The sequence below is a fragment of the Anolis sagrei genome, chromosome 2 (genome assembly GCF_037176765.1).
Source record: "Anolis sagrei isolate rAnoSag1 chromosome 2, rAnoSag1.mat, whole genome shotgun sequence".
NCBI lineage: Eukaryota > Metazoa > Chordata > Lepidosauria > Squamata > Dactyloidae > Anolis > Anolis sagrei.
In genome coordinates this window covers 277,961,043-277,980,589 of record NC_090022.1, presented here as the reverse complement: position 1 = coordinate 277,980,589, position 19,547 = coordinate 277,961,043, and the positions used below count along the sequence as shown (strand labels likewise).

Sequence of the window (19,547 nt, the reverse complement as noted above, 5' to 3'; positions counted from 1 at the left end):
TGTATGTGCATCCTTCTCTCCCTCCCTTTATATCACAGCTTTCTCCCAGACTGAGACTCAAAATGGCTTACAAAAAGGAGACATGTGCATATAATAATATTGCTTAAAACAGGGATGGAAATATCAACATGAATGCAAAGTCTATTACAAGGGAAATACCAGTACAATGCTTAACTTCACATTTCTCAGTCTTTGAAGCTATTTAGTAAACATTGTGAATGTATTTATTTTTAATGTAGGTGTTACATTTGGTCTATATAACATTCACATGATGTGTTTGATCATAAGTTGTTTGATATTAACTACAATCAGATCCTTTCGGGGATGAAACACCACTATACTCGTTGTGAAAACAAAATGGTTATGGTCAGTTTGCTAAGGCATCCTGCTTCAAAAGCCAGCACAGGGCTTACTGAAGAGTAAATGAACACAAAATGAAGAACAGTAATGAGCTAAGGAGGCCTCGGATAGTGATGTGAAAAAAGTGGCATTAGAAGGACAAGAGTGTCCATAACTTCATCTGTGAAATGTTAGAAATAATGTGCTCTTCAAGAGAGGAAGAACTTGTACTGAGAAAAATGTGGTCAATTGGAAATCTCATCCATGGTCCCAGTCAAGGAAAGGGGGGACAAACTCAGCAACAATGCCATCCTCCCATTGTGAAGTCTCCTTCATAACCCAGAAACACCTGGAGAAATATAATCAAAACTTTATACATATACAACAGCAACCAGCACAAGTAATACATTTCATTCTCATATCAATTAAATGGAAATTCCAAGATGATGAAGTGCAGACTGAGAAGAGGTCTGTAGCTAATCATTGTCGTATATGCAACCTGCAAGTAGGAGGAAAAATGAAACATAAATTTTGTATGACAAATGCCTGCCTTTGCAATTAAAAACGAATCAGAAAGAATATATCAGTTGATTTCTCAGTTATTACTATTCTGTTCTGATATGTGTAACGTACCGTCAGCAATGTCATCATAGATTTCGTCATCTCTGTAAATTCAGAAAGAAGAACACTTAGTTATACATTTTGAAACATTGGAAGCTTTTGTACAGTGAGCCATAGTCAAATGCTTCAGATGTTTCTGGTGAATCTTTCCCAGCTCAGCTGTTGATATGAGTAATTAAATGTTGGACCTTTTACATACAAAGTATATGGTCTACTATTGAACTATGGCCCTTCAACAACAACAGCAGCAGCAGCAACAACAAAAATCCTTTCTTTCCCTAAAAAGACTGAAAGATTTAACTAACAACATGGCAATTTGTTTTAGTTGCTATACTGTTTTAAACTGAATTATTTTAAAGAATTTAAATATTTTTATTTATTTATTTTTCTTTTTAAGTGTACTGTACAACCTCTGTATCTTTGGGATAAACTTATCATGGAAATAGGAAACTCAGGATAATAGGGAACCCTATGAAAATGAATGACTTTTGTTACCATAATGTCACCCTGCAGAGCTAGAATGTTTCTAGAAGGTTACCAGAAAGTATTATTTATTTATTTATTTGCTTTATTTCTATATCACATTTTTCAGCCCTTAACAGGCGACTCAATGCGGTTTAAAGTAAGGTTACAAGATTTTTTAAAAATACAAAAATTTGATATATTTTAATAAAACTTACATGGATTGTAGCATAGGTATTACATTATCTTTCCACATAATCGCAATTCAGTTAAATACATTTAGTCATCAGTGGGACAAGTTTTTGATGCCTGTGTCATAGAAGTTTCCCTCCGCCTTTTTCAGCCAGTTCAACACTTTTCACCTTGTCATAGTCAAAAAAGTGTTTTCCATCAAGGTGTTCCTTCAATTTAGTGAGCAGATGATAGTCAATGGGTGCAGGATCGGGGCTATGAGAGAGATGGTTTTAAACACCTCAACCAAATGAAGTCAACAACTCTTGTGTTGAAGAGTGGTGTACGGACGTGCATTGTAATGAAGGAGACAAACTCCCACTGTCAGCATCCCATGTTCATTTTGGATGGTACTGCAAAGTTTCCTCATGGTCTCACAATATATTCTGTATCCATTTTGTTACATGCTGTCTTGACATTATGTCCTCACCACAAACTGAAACTATTTCGTGATGAATCACAACGACGTTCATGCCCTTAGCAGTTAGGTAGCATATTACAGCATGAACTTCACACTTGTAGCGAAATGAAATGAGGACACTCATCTCCAACCTTAAACACAATGCCAGTCAATGAGCTACTGACGACTGGCACTGCTTGTTCGCTTCCGCTAGCTTCCTGTTACACAGCAGTGATACCAACTTCCCCCTAGAAAATTCCCAGTGAGAGCTATGTGCCTCGCAACCTTACTTTCCAGATAACTCCCATATATTATTCAGTCAGGTGTGGGTAGGTGAAATTACGGATTTTGGTTCCATGGGTATAGGGGTCCTATTGTAGCTTTAAATAATCTTTACAGTTAAATCCTCTTTTAATATCCATCTTTTATATGATTTTAGTTGTATAGTCAGTTCTCTGTATCCATGGATTCTGCATCCATTTACTACACCACTGTTTATAATAAACTTGAGTATCCATGGATTTAAAAAAAATCCACAGAAGGATTCTGGAACCAAATCCCAACCAATATCAAGGGATCATTGTATTGTTACAATATCAAGGATCATTGTTCTTTTAATTGCAACCTTTTTGCCTCTTTTAAGATGAAAAGTTTCACTTACTCATTCACTATGCAGCTTCTTCGGACATAGCCATCTGCAAAATTACATTAGAAATGTATGGTTATTTACAGCTTAAACTTACATTTCTCTTTTCAGAAAAAAAGGAAACCATGAGACAAGGAGAAGAAAAGGGAGATATAAAAATACCTTATGCTGTTTTTGAATTCATTGAGATGTGCTTGAATTCATTTTAAACTGCAGCTGCTATTTTGAAAGAATATCTTAGATGGAGAATGGATGTATAAAATGTCAATTTGTAGATTAAAGACACTTAGTCGCTCACCACCATAAATCAGAAGTTTATTTATACATTTTATGGCCTTGGCAAAAGATCAGATAAAAGACTGTTGCTCCCATGCCATTTGATAACTCCCCATCTTCCAACTCCATTTGAAAACATTTGATCTGGATACATGCCCATTCATGCTTAGAATAAACAAGACTGAATGAGTGGAACAAAGTGGTCACAACTAGCTGAAAGTCCCAATAATTTCAATGGATCTATTCTAATCCAAGCTAAGTTTGAATCCAACTCATTGTGTCTGAAATGATGTCAGGAGATTCAAACACAATCTTTCGTATTTGACATGGGATAGTTACATCAAATCATTACTTCCTCACTATCTCATTGAAAGACATTTGGTATTCAATGTATTTGCATTTAATGTTCAGGATCAAAACATGTAACAGCTTTCAGTTCCACATGCTCATTATCACCTACTTCTAAGGGGATCATGGATCTGACTATTAGAAATAAAATTAGTAAAACAAGACTAGTTTGGAATGACATGGACTACTACCTAAAGATTTGCTAATATCACTAATAAAGTAGGCTCATTAAAATTAATGGAATTTGTTGCCACTGGCTTGGAAGCTCAGCAAGGCCAGACTTTATTAGTACTTGGATGCAATACTACCAGGGAATACCAGATGCTGCACACTATTCTTCCAGGAAAGGCAATGGCAAACCACTTCTGAGTATTTCTTCTCTAAGAAAGCTCTATCAAATTCATTGACACGTGATTTGTAGGAACACATATATTACATTATTTCATCTATATGCATAGGAAATCTTTTACATTGCAAAATGCCAACAAACATTATTTGTATTCATCATTTTGAAATGCTCTTAAAACTTTAGGCTCTCCCCTCCCCCAGAGACTTAAAGACATACATGCCTCTATCTATCTATCTATCTATCTATCTATCTATCCATCCATCCATCTATTTTGCTTCCTCCTGTGGAAATGTATTTTTACATTTCTATTATGGAAAGGTCCATAGAAAGATCCCAAACTCATTTTTGTCTTGAACATAGAAAATGTCTTCTGCAACCACCACACATGGCTTGTACATTATAGCCTTTGCGATTCAGTTTCCCATCAAAACTGCAGGAATAATGAAGAGCACTTTCCTTCCTTGTAATTGCATTTAAGATCTGCAACCATTCTGAACTTGATAATACAACTCCCTCAGTGGCCTTTGAAACCTGAGTTCCTGCCATTCATTTCAAGACAGGAAGACTCCCCCTAAACAAGGGACAATACCACAAGTTTACTACAACTCCTTTGGGGAAATGAGCTCATACAAAGTGTATTCTAATTCCCTTTCCTGCCACACATAAAGATAATATTTGCCATTAGCAAGACTTTTAGAGTAAATCATTGATTTTCAGGCCAAGGCCACGTAATACATAAATCACATTATTTTGTTTGGAGAGAAGAGTTTTTGAGGGGATGGGGAGAGGGGAGGATAAGTAGACAATTCCTTTAGATAAGCCAGAGCAGTATTTATGAAGCAAAGTAATGACTTTGATATTGTTACTACCTTCTAGAATGTATGTGCCACTCATTTTATGCTTAATACCTCCCATGTACCTCTAGCAATCCTTTATGCCTTACTGTAAAATGACCAAACATGTCAGAGTTACATTCCAAATTATCAGTTATATTCCAGATTGTAATTCCCGGGAAGGGTTTAAGCATTTGCCATAATTCAACAAGAAAGGTCCACAGTTATAAAGAGTCATCTATTCTCTTAGCCAGATGCACTGTTGAATATATCCAACTATCCCCACTGTGATGCTTTGTTGTACCCTAATGTATGACCTAGATGCAATTTTGAATGCAACAGAAACATATATTTACTTCTATGGTCTACAGCCATTATCAGATCATGGAACTAGAGTTGAGAGCTTAGCAAAGAGAAGGAGCTGTGGAACAGGAAATTTCCATTTAAAATCCCACCTAATCCATGAACTCGTTATTTGTCCTCATCTCCCAATGTACAACTAACGTAGAAAAGACGTTTAACTGTTGACGCACTCAAAAGTAAAAGGAATGACTGAAGCTGCACAATGCACAAGAACATGGAATGCAAGACGCATTAATCAGAAGTCAGACATAGTAAAACAAGAAATAGAACATATAAACATTGCAATACTTGATGTGAGCGAGTTAAACTGGATGGGAATGAAATATTTTGAATCAGATACTTACAAAGTCTGACTGAATAATATCAATAAAACTTCAGGGAGAATTCATCAATATAATCATAATTTAGTTTTATGATCCCACCACAGAGACAGAAGAAGAAATCAAAAGATCCTATGCTGGAATCCAAGAAGATCACACATCAATACAGGAGTTTTTGTTAATTGGAGTTGGAAACAAAGATTGTAGGAAAATTTGACCAAGGCTCAAGAAATGATACAGGAGTCTGAATAATTGAATTCTAAAAGGCTAATAGTTTGTTCACTGCAAAAAATTCTTCAAACAAGCAAAAACACAAGTTTACATTGGAAACACATCTGAAAGCAGAAGATGGAGAAGCTTAATTCTGTCTACAAAAACAGTATCAGGAGCAGATTTTGGCATAGACCGTAAGCTAAAGAAACTGCAATCTTATATTCTAGCTTTTATTGGGGCAAAGAATGGCCCAAGATTGGTTATTTAGTGAATGTCAAAAGCTGTAGCTATTGGGAAAGGAAGGCCATAAGCATTGGGTTGTTGTTTGAATGTAATAAATATATTGGTACCCTTCCAAAATACAGTATTTCTCAAGGAAGCAAATGGTAAAGTGCATTTAAAATATGTATCTATTTAAAATATGGCTATAACAACAATGAGCAGAGAAACCACAATCAAATTGGACAGTTTCATTTAGTTCCATTTTCATTCTGTTGAATTTCACTGTGACTTAAAAGTCTAAGAAAAAATGAAAAGGTAAACTACCCTTCCACTTAAGGTAGCCAAAAATTGAAAAGAATTGAAATTCACCTAAAAGTTGATTAGGAGATGCTGGTTACATCTCTGAGGAAAGAAACAGCCCTCATTCTCATGCCTGGCAATCTACCCTTCTTTCATGGAGAATAGTCTCAGTAGTTGACCTTTGTGTTTTTGCATCTTTGTCTGAGTGAAATTTTAGTAACACAGGTATTAGGGGTTTTATGGCTGAAATGGTTGAGGCAAAACTAGTGAGTATAGATCAATTAACATATCCTGCAACATTTTACAGATGAAAACTGGAAGACATGTGGTCCAGGATTGTAAAAATGTGACCAAGGTGGAAAGCTAATACCCAAGTTTAAAGGTTGCATCTATTTGCTTTTGCCTAAGCCTACCGGGAATTGCAAGATTTCTCCCACTCCCCTCTGCTCCCACATTTGTGGGTCCTTTCAGACAGACCCGCAACCGGTGATAGGTTTCAGATTAATCTGAGGTGTCCAAACAATGCCTCAGGTTAATCAGGATTAATCTAGAGTATACTGGGATTTCCCAGTTTACTCCAGATTAAAAAAAAAACACTTCTGCAGATCCGGGCCTTACTGTAAGGTGTTGGACCTGTGGGGTTTGCCCCTCAAGACCATCTTCTGCATTCTGGGGGCCAATCCCCATTGCCATCTAAGAGCCCAAAGTAGTGGGATGGCACCCCACCCTCCCCTCCCAGAACTTGTTTCCCATCTAAATTTACTGGAGGAGTGTGGCTGCTTGCTCAATCCCCTCGAAGAAACCTCCCACTGCATCAAAATGTGTCAGGAGCTTTGGAGAGAGAAGGGGGAAAAGCCAGACTCCTCTGGTAAATTTAGAGGGGAAACGGGGTGATGGGGGCTGACTAAATGCCTGTGGTCAACCCAGGAAGGCATGTAGCCACTCTTTGTGCAAAATCCCAGAGTTTGTGGCTTTTGTATGACCTCAATCCTGGGAGGAACTGGGAATTAAAATGCCAGTTCCTTTTGGGATTTTGGCCTGTCTGGAAGGGCCCTGAGGCTGCATCTACACTACTATATAATTCAGTATCTGATCCCAAATTATCTACTTTGAATTGAATTATATGAGTGTACACTGCCATATAATCCAGTTCAAAGCAGATAATCTAGGATCAGAAACTGGATTAGATGGCAGTGTAGATGCAGCCTGAGTCAAATGAGTGCAAACCACTTTTGTACTTTGAACATAACTTGCAGTGAATGAAATATGCTAAGGACAAAGGCAAGAGGAAAGCATGACAAGGAGAGATAAGCTAGTACAGTAGAATCTCGCTTTTCCAATATAAACAGGCTGGCAGAACATTGTGTAAGAGAAAATGTTGGATAATAAGGAGGGATTAAGGAAAAACCTATTAAACATCACATTATGTTATGATTTTACAAATTAAGCACCCAAACATCATGTTTTACAACAAATTGACAGAAAAAGCAGTTCAGTACATGGCAATGTTATGTAGTAATTACTACTGTATTTATGAATTTAGTACCAAAACATTGCATTGAAACAGCTGTGGATCCGAGTGGGAGGCAGACTGCCTTGGATAACAGAGAATGTTGGATGAGTGAAGGTTGGATAAGAGATATTCTACTGTAGTTAAAAAGAAACTAAAAACACGGGGTGGCAAAGACTAACTGGAGCAATTTCTACCAAAATGGATCAGTTGGGGTGTTTGAATTAAGCTATCACAATATAAAACAGTCCCTGTGTGGACAATTGGGCCACTGTGTTCTGTGCCAGGCAAAGTTTCAGGACCACCTTCAAAAGCAGATCCAGACTATGGATAATTAGGACAAAATCAGAAAAGGCAACAAACAGTTTTAGTCACTAGCAATTTCTGTGGAAGCTGACAAAGCAGATGTTCAGGCCTTGTGCGAGAGGGTGGGGTTTGTTCATTTGTTCCCTGGATAGCTAAGCAACAGCTTTTGTCATTAGTTTCACTATCAAAGGAATGTGAAGAATGTCTTGGGGTGAGGGATTATGCATAGTTTTATGTTTGTGTAGAGCTGATCTGCTGCCAGAAAAAAATTACCAACATTTTAAAACTGATTTTTTTTAAAAAAGTTGTAGTTATTTGCATTTTCAGTTATTGTAAAAATCTCAACTGATGTATCTTATGTTTGCATGTTTTGCAAAAACCCGAGTTGCATAAATATGAATTTTCTTTTGTAAAGAAAGTGGAAAGAAAGAAAGAAAGAAAGAAAGAAAGAAAGAAAGACTAAAGGAAGCAAGTCTTTCTTTTCTCAGTTAGCCAACCAGATGCTGTGGAGAACTGACTGCCAGAGAACTAGCATTATTAAAACGATAAAAATGCATTCCTTTGAGAGTAAAAATATGCAATATCCCCTAAAGAAGAGACTGTGTAGACTTAAAACATATACACTGGACTTTTCCACTATAAATACTCCCAGTATTAATCCTGAAGATGTCTACTATTCATAAAAAAGCCATAATGACTAATGCTACTTTATGTCAAGTAAATCTGTGTTCAGGATGCCACTTAGGGTATTAAAAAAAAAACAACAACCAGGAAAATCACACTGTTTTCACTTGTTTTATCTGTTTTTATTTACTGGGTATTGCCTGAAAGCTTGAAAGGCAATGAAATACTGAAATAAAAACAAGATGCCACTTACATAGCTAGGATTAACCCCCCCCCCCCCCCACATATATTCTTAACGTCCTTGTTTCCAGCCTTCATCAGAATGGTGGCTGCAGTCAAGAAATCAGAAGAAATCTAGGACTTAAAATGGCAGCTGTGAAGGAACTAGAAAAGATGCTGAAATGTAAAGATATGCTCTTGAATACAAAATTTAGGATGGTTTATGCCATCATATTTCCATTTTCTGTGTATGGTTGTGAGGTGTTCCTTCTTATATAAGAGATGTCCCTTATCTGAAAGGTGTATACATCATAGAACTGGCAGGCATCTTTTTAGAGCTGGAAACAGTTTCCTTTTATATTGATATTAACAAATTAGCAAATTTTATATTGATTTAACAAATTGCCCAAAAATTCCCGTAGGCCTTCTGAAGGCAGAAATGTGCATTATTCAGTATATGTATATGTGAACAATGGTAATATATGAACAATGAACAATGTTAATTTTGTAGAGAAAAATAGTTGACCCTCCACAGTCATGGGTGTTGGAGCTACAAGATTGCTGTGGAAAAAAACGTCAAAATGGGAAAAAATCTCTACATTTCTGTGTTTCACCCAAAATGGCATTCAAGGCACCTGTGTTCTGGTACTTACATTTTCCTTCTTCATTTCTACACAAGACTTTAGTATCATCCACATTTTTGATAACATCAACAGATTCTCCTGGCCTCACTGGCAGGTCCTTTGAGCCCCTTTTTTTCAGAGATGGTGCTCGTGAGATGGTTGTACTGTAAAGAACGCGAATGTCACCTTCAAACTGTGAAAATAAAACAATTAGTTGTACTACAATCTCAAAATTTCCATCTTAATTATTATGAACAAGATTTTCAGACTACATAGGTAATATAAATAAAGTATATTAGTATATTATTATAGAGTCAGGATACAAACCAGTATGCTGCTCGTTGTTCTAGGTAAGCTATGGAACTATAGATCATAACAGAGAAGTTATGTGATGGCTTGTGTAACTACTAGAGCAGTGCAAAATTTCAGATGCCTTCATAAGTCATAAGTACTTCCACAGAATTTTGTACATATGGCATGACTTATGAGGCTAGAGTCTCCCCCTGCCGAACACAGATGAAATAAAACACATTTTTCCGAAAGTTTCGGAATAATTTCATTTCTTCATAAGTCTCCATGACTCAGTTTCTTTTGCAAATGCAAGCAAACTCTCTCGGGAGACACAGCGAAACTTGCTCCGTCACATGCTCCTCTCAATTGAACAGGGCAGAAGGAGAGAAGAAAAGAGGAGGCGGAGCCCCGGCTACTGATGTTGGTCTTTACATCCTTTTAGGATCATTTCCTTTTAGTTTAGCAGACAGCTATAACTTAGAATCCCTTTAGAATAATTTTCTTTACATGTGTGGGGTTTCCCCCCGCTAAGGATTCATTTTTATTTGGTTTGGTTTCTGAGTGTGTTAACTCAGTTCTGTAAGGCTGAGAAAGAGACTTGGCCAAAGTGCTGAATTTGAAAAACAAAACAAAAGTAGATGTGCAAATCTTTCTCAAACTTTAGCGGAGTGATGCTCTCGTTAGTTGTGTCATTGTAGAGAAATTCAATGGGATAGCTTTTTTAGTTTTTATAGAAAAATGTTATTCGTAAATAATTCCCAAAATGTAATGGATGAGCAAAACATTCTGAAACTTAAGGGGCTTACAGTCATACATGTGTTTTCCAATGGTAGAAAATTTCATCATAATAGCCATACAAATAGCAGAGAAACAAGCCCTGATGTGAATGGGTGGAACAACAAACCAAAATACTAATATATTTTTGGAATTTCAAATTTGAAATAAAACAGACCCCTTATGATTGTTTAGAAATTCTTAGAAATTTCTAAACATGAATGTCGTATTTCAAAACAAAACAGATTTTTGGCATTTTACATACCTCTAGTAACCTTTCAGTTTATTTACATTGTCAGTGCTGTGTACTCTTGTCCAAAAAAAAAAAAAAAAGGAAACACACCCTTCTTTAAGTAGAGTGGTAAAAGGCATAAACTTAGTCCATCCTGGGAGAAAGAAAGCACTAATCCACTCTGCTCTCTTCCCCGAAGTGCTGCTTCTGACTTTTTGAATTTTTGGGTGGAAAAATGATGGCCATGGCTCTTTGGTGCTTCCCATCAAAGAAGCAGTAAGACAGTACAAAGGGTTAGTGCTTCTTTTAGGATGGAATAAGATCTCAGCTTTCACTCCTCTGCTCCAAGAAGGGGATGGTTCTTTTTTTATATAAGATTTTATTTTATAATATTGTGCCATAATGTTTATTAAAAAAAACCCTCTGTTCTCTGAATAGGTCCAAACTCTTAAGCGTCATTCCATGATTTTGTAATGAAGGAAAATTCTCTTTTGGCTAATTGCATCTCTGTTAAATATATAACCTGCAGAACCGAAGACAATATGCTTCTAATTCCAGTTGCTAGAGATCATAAATGGAAAAATGTGTACTATTGCTTCTATGTCCAGTTTTAGTTTTTCCAAAGGCATCTAGTTGGTTGCTGTGGGAACAGAAAGCTGAATGAGATAGGTCTTTGGTTTGAGCCCTATTTGTTTTATTTACTCATGTTAATCTACAACACAATACAGTTCTATTTAAATTGTGTTCTCTGACTTATGTGATCATCCAGTAGACAAGCAGGCAAGGGAAAGTTTATGGTACTATGCAGAACTGTATGCTGCTTTGTTTACAGAAATGTGCTATACTGAGATTATGTATAATGATCTTAATAGTAAGGCTTGCACTTCCTCTGGATCAAGTTCTCAAAAAACTCTCCTGAGACAACTAAATAACTTCCTCTTACAGTCATAACACAAGCTTGACTGACCATATTTGTAATAGGGAAATACACCACTTCCACATAATTTTTCCCAAGGGAAATAAAGAGATGTTTATATTATGGGACTGATTTTTTAAAATTTAAAAAGGTTTTGTAGCCATATTATATGATGCAATATTCCAAATAAACAATCTAATTCTAAATATGGTCACTGGAGAGGAATTCTCATCGAGCAACTTGGAACACTTACTCCTAAGCAGTAAAGTGTACAATCTGGCAACAAAGGCTAACCTTTTACTCATCTAAAAATCCTAATAATTTCAGAAGATCTATTTCCAAATAAGTAGGCTGCTAGGTGTTATTGCTTAAGCATAATTTTATACTTGTAAATAAATGGCTCTGGAAGTTCCACTGAGTTCAGAAGGACAAGTTCCCTAGTAACCTGCACTGAATTTAGGATTGGGAAATGTGTAGCCTTCCATTCTGCACCACTGTATAATCTGGCTTGCACTGGTGGGAGTTTCAGCCCAACTTCTGAAGGGCCACATGTCTTCCAACCCTGTTCTAAGCTAATACATTAAAAATTATCTGCAGCTCTTGTAAGGGAAAGGATCCAGTGTTTTGTATTTTCCAAAAACCTGCTGTTTTGACATTTCAACAAAAAAATGTGGCTTGTTTTAAACAAGGAAACAAGCCTTGTGCAACATGCTTTTATCCAAGCCTCCGACATTTCATAAAATTATAGAAACTTACAGTAGGATGAGCTCATAATCTTGAAAGAGATCAACGCCCTGCCATTCAAGGTTACTCATTTAATTTCATTTTCACTTTAAATTAGCTAGATGTGATCCTGTTTTGGTCTGTGCTACAGGGTTGAGGGAGAGAAAGTCAAACTCTTTGCACACACTCTTCTCTTTCTTTTTTCATCTGAACCATCCTTTGAATCCAAATAATGCCTACAGTGGCAGGTAGAGAGTTGTTTGCACTCCACATATTACTGTCTGAACTCCACATATTAAGACATACTGTTTACACTCCATATATTAAGACAGAGATGGGAAGGGTGAAATAAAACTATGTCCAATAATACCTAGGAACATGATTCTTGGGTCCATGAAGACTACTGGGGCTGTAGGAGATAAAGGTTTTATTCTCTGTCCAATGATCCCCATTAAGAGCACTGGAGAATGGAAGCAACAAAAACTTCTGCCACTTCCTCAATGATACCTATTATGTATCAAAATGATACCACCACCCCCACCCCCTGGCATCTCAGTTGATGCCTGACTCCCATGGCATAAAGGGCTGGGTTTGAATGATTCAGGATTGAATATAAAGGCCTCTACTATATGAGAAAAAAGAGAGTTAAATCGAAGATACTGTGGAAGCTCAATGGGATCAGCTTTGGCTGCTCTGGCCAGAGTGAAGATAGAGGGGGCCAGGAAGACAGTTCCACCTTGTCTCCTGTGCTATGCTAATAATATAATATAATTCAATATAATATATTGTATATATTGTGTATACATATAATATTTATAATACTATAATGTAATGCAATATACTACAACTAATAATAATAATACAATGTTATAATTATATTATTTTATATTACATATATAATACATAATACTGATATTGTACTATGCTAATAATATAATATATTGTATGCATATATGTCTTGTAAGCCACTCTGAATCCCCTTCGGGGTGAGAAGAGCGGCATATAAATGTCGTAAATAAATAAATAAATAAATAAATGGGTTAGTACTTGGATAGGAGACCACCAATCAATGCCAGATGCTGTAGGCCATATTTCAGAGGAAGGAACAAACAAAACAGTCTCCAAATATTCATTGCCTAGGAAAATCATATGAAACTAATGAGGTCGCCATAAGTCAACAGGTAAGTTGAAGGCACATGGACACATACACATAGGGTGCTCAAGCATCATCACTCTTGGCTGTCAGGTGGCAATGTTGGATTGGAGTGCTGTGCTTACCAGCTGAATCTCTATGCCAGCTGTACCCTTTCAGAGTTGGAAACACCATTCTCCCACAGACCCATCTGGCTTTTTCATTTCTCAATTTTAAGCAGCTGAACAAAGACCTGGGTGTTTTTGGCAAACTTAATTAAGTCTGATTATGCGATTTTTGAATCATTGCAATATTAGAAATTGGATATGCTTCTGTTTATGGTTGATGTTTTATACCACTTTTGTTTAAAACATTTTATCTTTCTGTTTTATATTAGGTGCCTGAAGATGGAGTACAAGTAAAAAAAACCACCATGATACTGACTTTAAACTTCTTGCGGAATTCTTTCTCTTCCTTTTCTATTTTCTTTACTTTTTGTGAATCACGCTCATCTGATCTGGCTTTTCCAAAGCTTGAAGGCTTCATATTTATCCCCAAGCTAAACAAATTTGAAAACAAAATAAAATCAAACAGCAAAATTATCAATATGCAAATGAACAGTTTACAGAATGTTATAAATATTATTTCTGGCTTGAATCCTTTATCAGTGACTTAACAATTAAATTATTCTCACAGACTTGATGAAAATGTCATTCACCCACACTCCAGTTACCAACAGAATGGGTCTCTTTCTCCTTATGCAACAAATGTTTGGTAAAGTGGATTTGGAAGGAAAATATGATTGTGACAATCATGACTAAGAAGTGATTGTATATATAGCAAATAACTGTTTCACTATTTTGTCTTATCTGTGGCACAATTGCCACAATTGTAAGTCCTCCCACAACCAATTTTAGTGGATATCAGCTGTATGGGGAGAAGAATATCTATTCTGCATGATGAATAATGTTTATATCAGGCATCATGCCAGGTTTAAGGATTCTGGCCTGTATTGTCTTCATAAGTTTTATTAAACATTACATAAAATGGGTGGAGGAGGATTGTACATTCTTCTCCAATGCCTAGTACTTTCCAGCCTTGTGTTCTTCTCCAAGGAAACAGTCCCCCTTTTCAGTACACCATTTCTGAATAGTGGCTTACTCGCAATGGCCATAGGCATATATACTCATGTCCTTATACATTTGTTCACCTTCCTTTCCCCTCCTTAAATTTCTACCTGCCTGCCAATATAAAACTTATGCAACCCATTGTGTAATTAGCAGTAGTCTAGCAGCAGTCTAACACAATCCTCTCACTGATTGTTCTTTCTAACAAGCCCAAAATTGTCAAAGGCTTTCATGGCTGAAATCACTGGGTTGTTGTAGGTTTTTCGGGCTATATGGCCATGTTCTAGAAGCATTCTCTCCTGACGTTTCACCTACATCTATGGCAAGCATCCTTAGATCAGAGGATGCTTGCCATAAATCCTCTGAGGTCAGAGGATGTGGGGATGCTTGCCATAGATGCAGGCAAAACATCAGGAGAGAATGCTTCTAGAACATGGCCATATAGCCCGAAAAACCTACAACAACCCAAGCCCAAAATTAACAGAGGACATGAAAAGATGCTAACTACCAGGTGTCAATTCAGTTAACCCACAGCACTCCACATCACTGGCTATATCATACCCCTCAACTGTCCCAGTTTAGCAGGGGCAGTGCAGAGTATTCCTCTTTCATCCCACTTATTTCAGCTGCTTACAACATTTCCATTTGACTTCCTCCCACTTTTTATTTAGTTTCTGGCTTACTCCAGTGGCTACAAACTGAGTTAGAAGTTCAAAACTAAACTCAAGAACAGGGAGAAGTGGGGGGAAAATCTTGCCCTTCCCAATAGACATAAGAAAAAGCGAAATGTTTCAGCCTCTGTTCTTCCTCATTTTTAGCTTTTGCCATCTTGATCACACTGATGCTGACCATATATGTCCGGGGTTTCATTTGTGAAATGTTGGAGAATATGAAACATTAATTCCTGGCCTTCAAAGAAGTGACCAGCTGCAGCATAGATGAACCCTTAAAGTGGCGGGGGCGGCGGGGTGTGTGTGTGGTGGTGATGTTGCCATATTTGATCATGGCTGGGCCTTAGATCAGCTTGATGCATCCTTCATCTATCAAAATAATTATACACATATCTTTGTGAGAAGTGAGCCTCCAAATTTAATCTGGCATGTCTGTCTAATGGGCACTGCACCCCCAGGCACCCAGTGGCACAGCATAAGGTGATTCATTCCAATGCCACAACTCCACCAGTATTCAGGGGATTTATTTGTGATTTTCTGAACTACTCCTGCTTGCTTTTGGGAGCTGTTGGCCATGATGCCATACTATGGTATGCAAACTGCTATAGTGGTATTTAGAGTAAAGTGAATTAACACATGGGAATTGTGTTTAGACAGGTAGATGGGCAGACAGAGAAGAGAGATGTAGTAGATGAAATAATTCTCTCCCTTCCCATTGTTTTTTCTTTATGCAACTATCCTGTTCAATAAGACTATTCCCTCCATCTTGCCCCCCCCCCCCAACTTCTACCACAAATCTCGTCCCTCACTCACCTTGTTTCTTTTGGAGGAGGAGGGAAATCTGTTGGCTCTACATCATCATAAACATCACTGTCTCCAGAATCTAAAAGAAATCATTATTAAAAGCAAAAATAAAGGAAATCTGTAGCAGAGAATTTTCTTGTACCGTTTTATAGCGATTCTAAATATGTATATAATGTTTCTGATATCAAATGAACAATTTAAAGGGTTAAACATTTATTAAAACTATATCAGACCCATGTTTTAACTATGAACTATGGCTTCTTTGTTCCTCTTCTATACATATTAAGTTTACATGCTGAGTTGGATTAGGGCCCGTGTGTTTGCAAAGGAGCATTTGTAGATGTTGACAACTTCAAATGGCTCCAACAACTTAAAGACTTTGTTGACTATCACATAGGCATGTTGCTATATATAGAATCAAATCTTGGTCTGCAAAAAAAAAAAAAATATTACCAAGAGACAGAGGCAGAGATCGTGTCTTGCAGGCTCATTATAATTTTGGTTCAAAAATACTGTATTTACTCGGCTCTAGTGCACCATAGAATGTAATGCACACCTCAGTTTTCAAAACTCCAGAACCAAAAGGATTTGCTGGCTAAATTTAATGCACAGTGGAGAAGAATTTATTTCAGCAGGAGTTGAGTGGTACTATACATCAAACTATAACTGAATCCAAAACTGATACTTTCTGATAATAAAGGTAGAAATGTAGGGGTTGAAATATCTACACAAGGATTAAAAACTTTAATGGTTGGGATTTTTGTTCCAAATAACAACAACATGAGATTTTTTTTGAAAGAACTCTTTACAAAGTTATAGGACTTTCATTATGAAAACTGGTGCTTTATGGGAGAAAGGAATGATAACTCCAAAGAAAGACAAACTCTATGGGAAAACAGTTAACCAACACAAAGTAAACAACCCAAAGTTTGCTTTGACATAATGGAAATGCTGGGGGGTGGTGGTAATATGGAGACATGTAAATGGGGATGTTAAAGAATATACATATTTTTCAGAAATACATAAGACTTTCTTTAGAATGGATATGATATGGAGATCTGCCAAACTTACAAGGCAAGTTCTAAAGATGGAAATCCTACCTAAAACCATTTCAGATCATAACCTGAAAGACAACTACAAGGCAACATAAGGAATATATTGGATATTTTGGAGTATTCATAATGAAAAACAAGTGGCTTTGATCTTTTTAGATGAAGCTTTTGATAAACTTTGCAAATTGGACATTTATGTTTAAGGTATTAGAGCAAATGGATTTTGGAGATGACTTCATAAAATAGTTATTTGTGCAGGCGTTCGAATAATTAGTGCAATGACTGGTAATGACATAGGAATGGAACAATGGATGACGAATCTGGATCATGTTTTTACTAACTGTGTATTAGATTAGGTTATTAACTGTTTTTATATTGGTGCATTGAATTTTGCTGTGTCCTGTGTCTTGTGAACCGCTGTGAGTTGCCTCCGGGCTGAGAACAGCGGTATAGAAGTAAAGTAAATAAAATAAATAAATAAATAAATAAAATGGATAAAATCAATTCACACAAGGCAGACAGCACAAGTAGTTGTAAATGAAAATTTACAAAAATGTTATTGAAATGGGAAATGGCAGATAAGCAAGATAAGAATGCATGACAAAATGGGCACAAAATGTTGGGCATAATATAATGTTGAACCACTGGGAGAAAATGTTGAACAAGGGGTTCAAATTTACATTATGTTAAAACTTAAAAGAGACTAACCTGTGTTTACTAAAAGAAGAGGCATTGGAAAAAATGGAAAGACTATAAACCTTTTGTTCACTTTTTGTACAAGGAAGAGAAGCACTTGCCAGTTTTGAGTTTTGATGAATAATTTGAGGGGAGCAGGATTGCTTGAAAAAGGAGTCAACATTGGGAGGCCTGGAGCGTGAAGCCTATGTTGCTTTCTTTTAGCCAGGATAGATCAGAGATCATTTATATTTTCTTTTTGTTTTCTTTTTTTCTTTTTCTTTTGCTTATATTCTACTTTTTATACTCTATATTTATTTTTTATTCACTTTTTTGATTTTTAATGTAACTTTTGAAACTTTAATAAAGTTTTTAAAGAAAGAAACATTTATATTTTCTGGCCATTACAGGAAATGTGTCAGGGTTTGACCAAAGGCATTTTGTGGCTGGGATTTTCTATTTAACAATCCAGGCTAAAATCAAAAGAAAAAGAAAAAAGAGGGGAGGGAAAGAAAACATTCCATAGAGAAGCTAGTATTAGCATAAAGTGTGTACTAGCTCAATCAGAATCATAAGAGAAGCTGAATATTTGGAAGTCTTTACTTACCTCTTCCTATTTGCATATGTGAAGGACCCCTGTGAGGAAGTGAAATACAATTGTAAATGAATTGTATTAATCATTCCTTATCATATGACCAATTCCAATCAAAGATATGCATAGCAGGATTTACTTTTTTTTAGGTTGAATCTTCACAGGCAAAATCATGATTCCTTATGGGTGAAATCCAGTGGTCTTACCTGCCGCCATACATCCTAACTCATTGACGTCTTTGCACTTCAGGATCTTAAGAAGTTTCTTCATAGAAACCCTTCCAAGATCTAATTTTCTGAATTTTTGACTGTAATGTCTGTCTGGATCTACACTTTCATATAATCCAGATTATCAAAGCAGAGAATCCATATCATCTGTTTTGAACTGGATTATAGGAGTCTACGCTGCCATATAATCCAAATCAGATAATCTGGATTTTATAAAGCAGTGTAGATGGGGCCTCTGTTCTGATTAATTTCCGTGCCACGGCATGGAAAATATTCAACTACCTTATTTCAATGTTTCCATTATCCATTTTTTAAATATCTCACGATTCTTTTCAAACACTGGATCAGAGAAACCAAAGGTTGAATCTGGGACTTTTGTACATGTTCTACCACTGAAATATTTCATTTAAACCACTGTTTTTCCTGTCCTGTCCTATAAAGAGAGGCTAGAAAAGTGGACCACAAATGCCAGAATCTACACGACTATGATGTCTCAAAAGTGTCCATTTGAGGCATTAAGATTCTAGAAAGTAACTTTTCCAACCTTTGCGTTTAGGGTACAGAATACCCTAAACGCAGAATACGATGGATATAAACTACTATCACTTGAAGAGATAAATAACTAAGTTATAAGGATTTGACATAAAAGCTACTCTTTCCAAGACAATTTGAAGAGAATTTTCATTTCACAAAAAGATCAAACTGTCTCCAAACACTCCCTGCATCCATTCTGATAAATGTACTTGTTTAAATCAGACTTAGACAAATATAGGCGCTGTATCATTTCCCTTGTGGGGGGGGGGGGGAGATAAAGTAGGGTGTAAATAAATAGTAGTAGTAGTAGTAGTAGTAGAAGAAGAAGAAGACAGACAGACTCTACAACAGGCCAACACAATCTCTAGCTCTCCAGCTGTTTTGGCCTCCAACTCCAACTCTCAGAATTCCTGGCCCTTGGGCAAGTTGGCTATGGCTTCTAGGACTTAGAGACCAAAACAGTTGAAGGTCCATAGGTTGTACAGGGCTGCTCTAGAATATACTGAAGTGTTTTTCCCAAAATGAGGCTAATTTTTTCTTTGATATTAAAGTCTCCTGATATCTCAAAAAAGAATTCCTTCAAAAAATAATT

At 36.5% G+C, this 19,547-nt stretch overlaps 1 protein-coding gene across 2 annotated transcripts in view; it reads right to left on the bottom strand.

Annotated features, from left to right (window-relative positions):
- Positions 1 to 701: 701 nt before the first annotated feature.
- The window catches only part of FYB1 (FYN binding protein 1), a 63,344-nt gene continuing 44,498 nt past the window's right edge, over positions 702 to 19,547 (bottom strand). For both annotated transcript variants that reach the window (XM_060761417.2, XM_060761418.2), the window contains 7 exons: positions 18,210 to 18,238; positions 15,885 to 15,954; positions 13,718 to 13,832; positions 9,236 to 9,398; positions 2,715 to 2,748; positions 973 to 1,004; positions 702 to 838 (listed from right to left, as the gene is read on the bottom strand). In XM_060761417.2, coding sequence (XP_060617400.2) covers positions 816 to 838; positions 973 to 1,004; positions 2,715 to 2,748; positions 9,236 to 9,398; positions 13,718 to 13,832; positions 15,885 to 15,954; positions 18,210 to 18,238 — 466 coding nt within the window. In that variant the 3' untranslated portion in view covers positions 702 to 815. The remainder of the gene's footprint in view (positions 839 to 972; positions 1,005 to 2,714; positions 2,749 to 9,235; positions 9,399 to 13,717; positions 13,833 to 15,884; positions 15,955 to 18,209; positions 18,239 to 19,547) is intronic.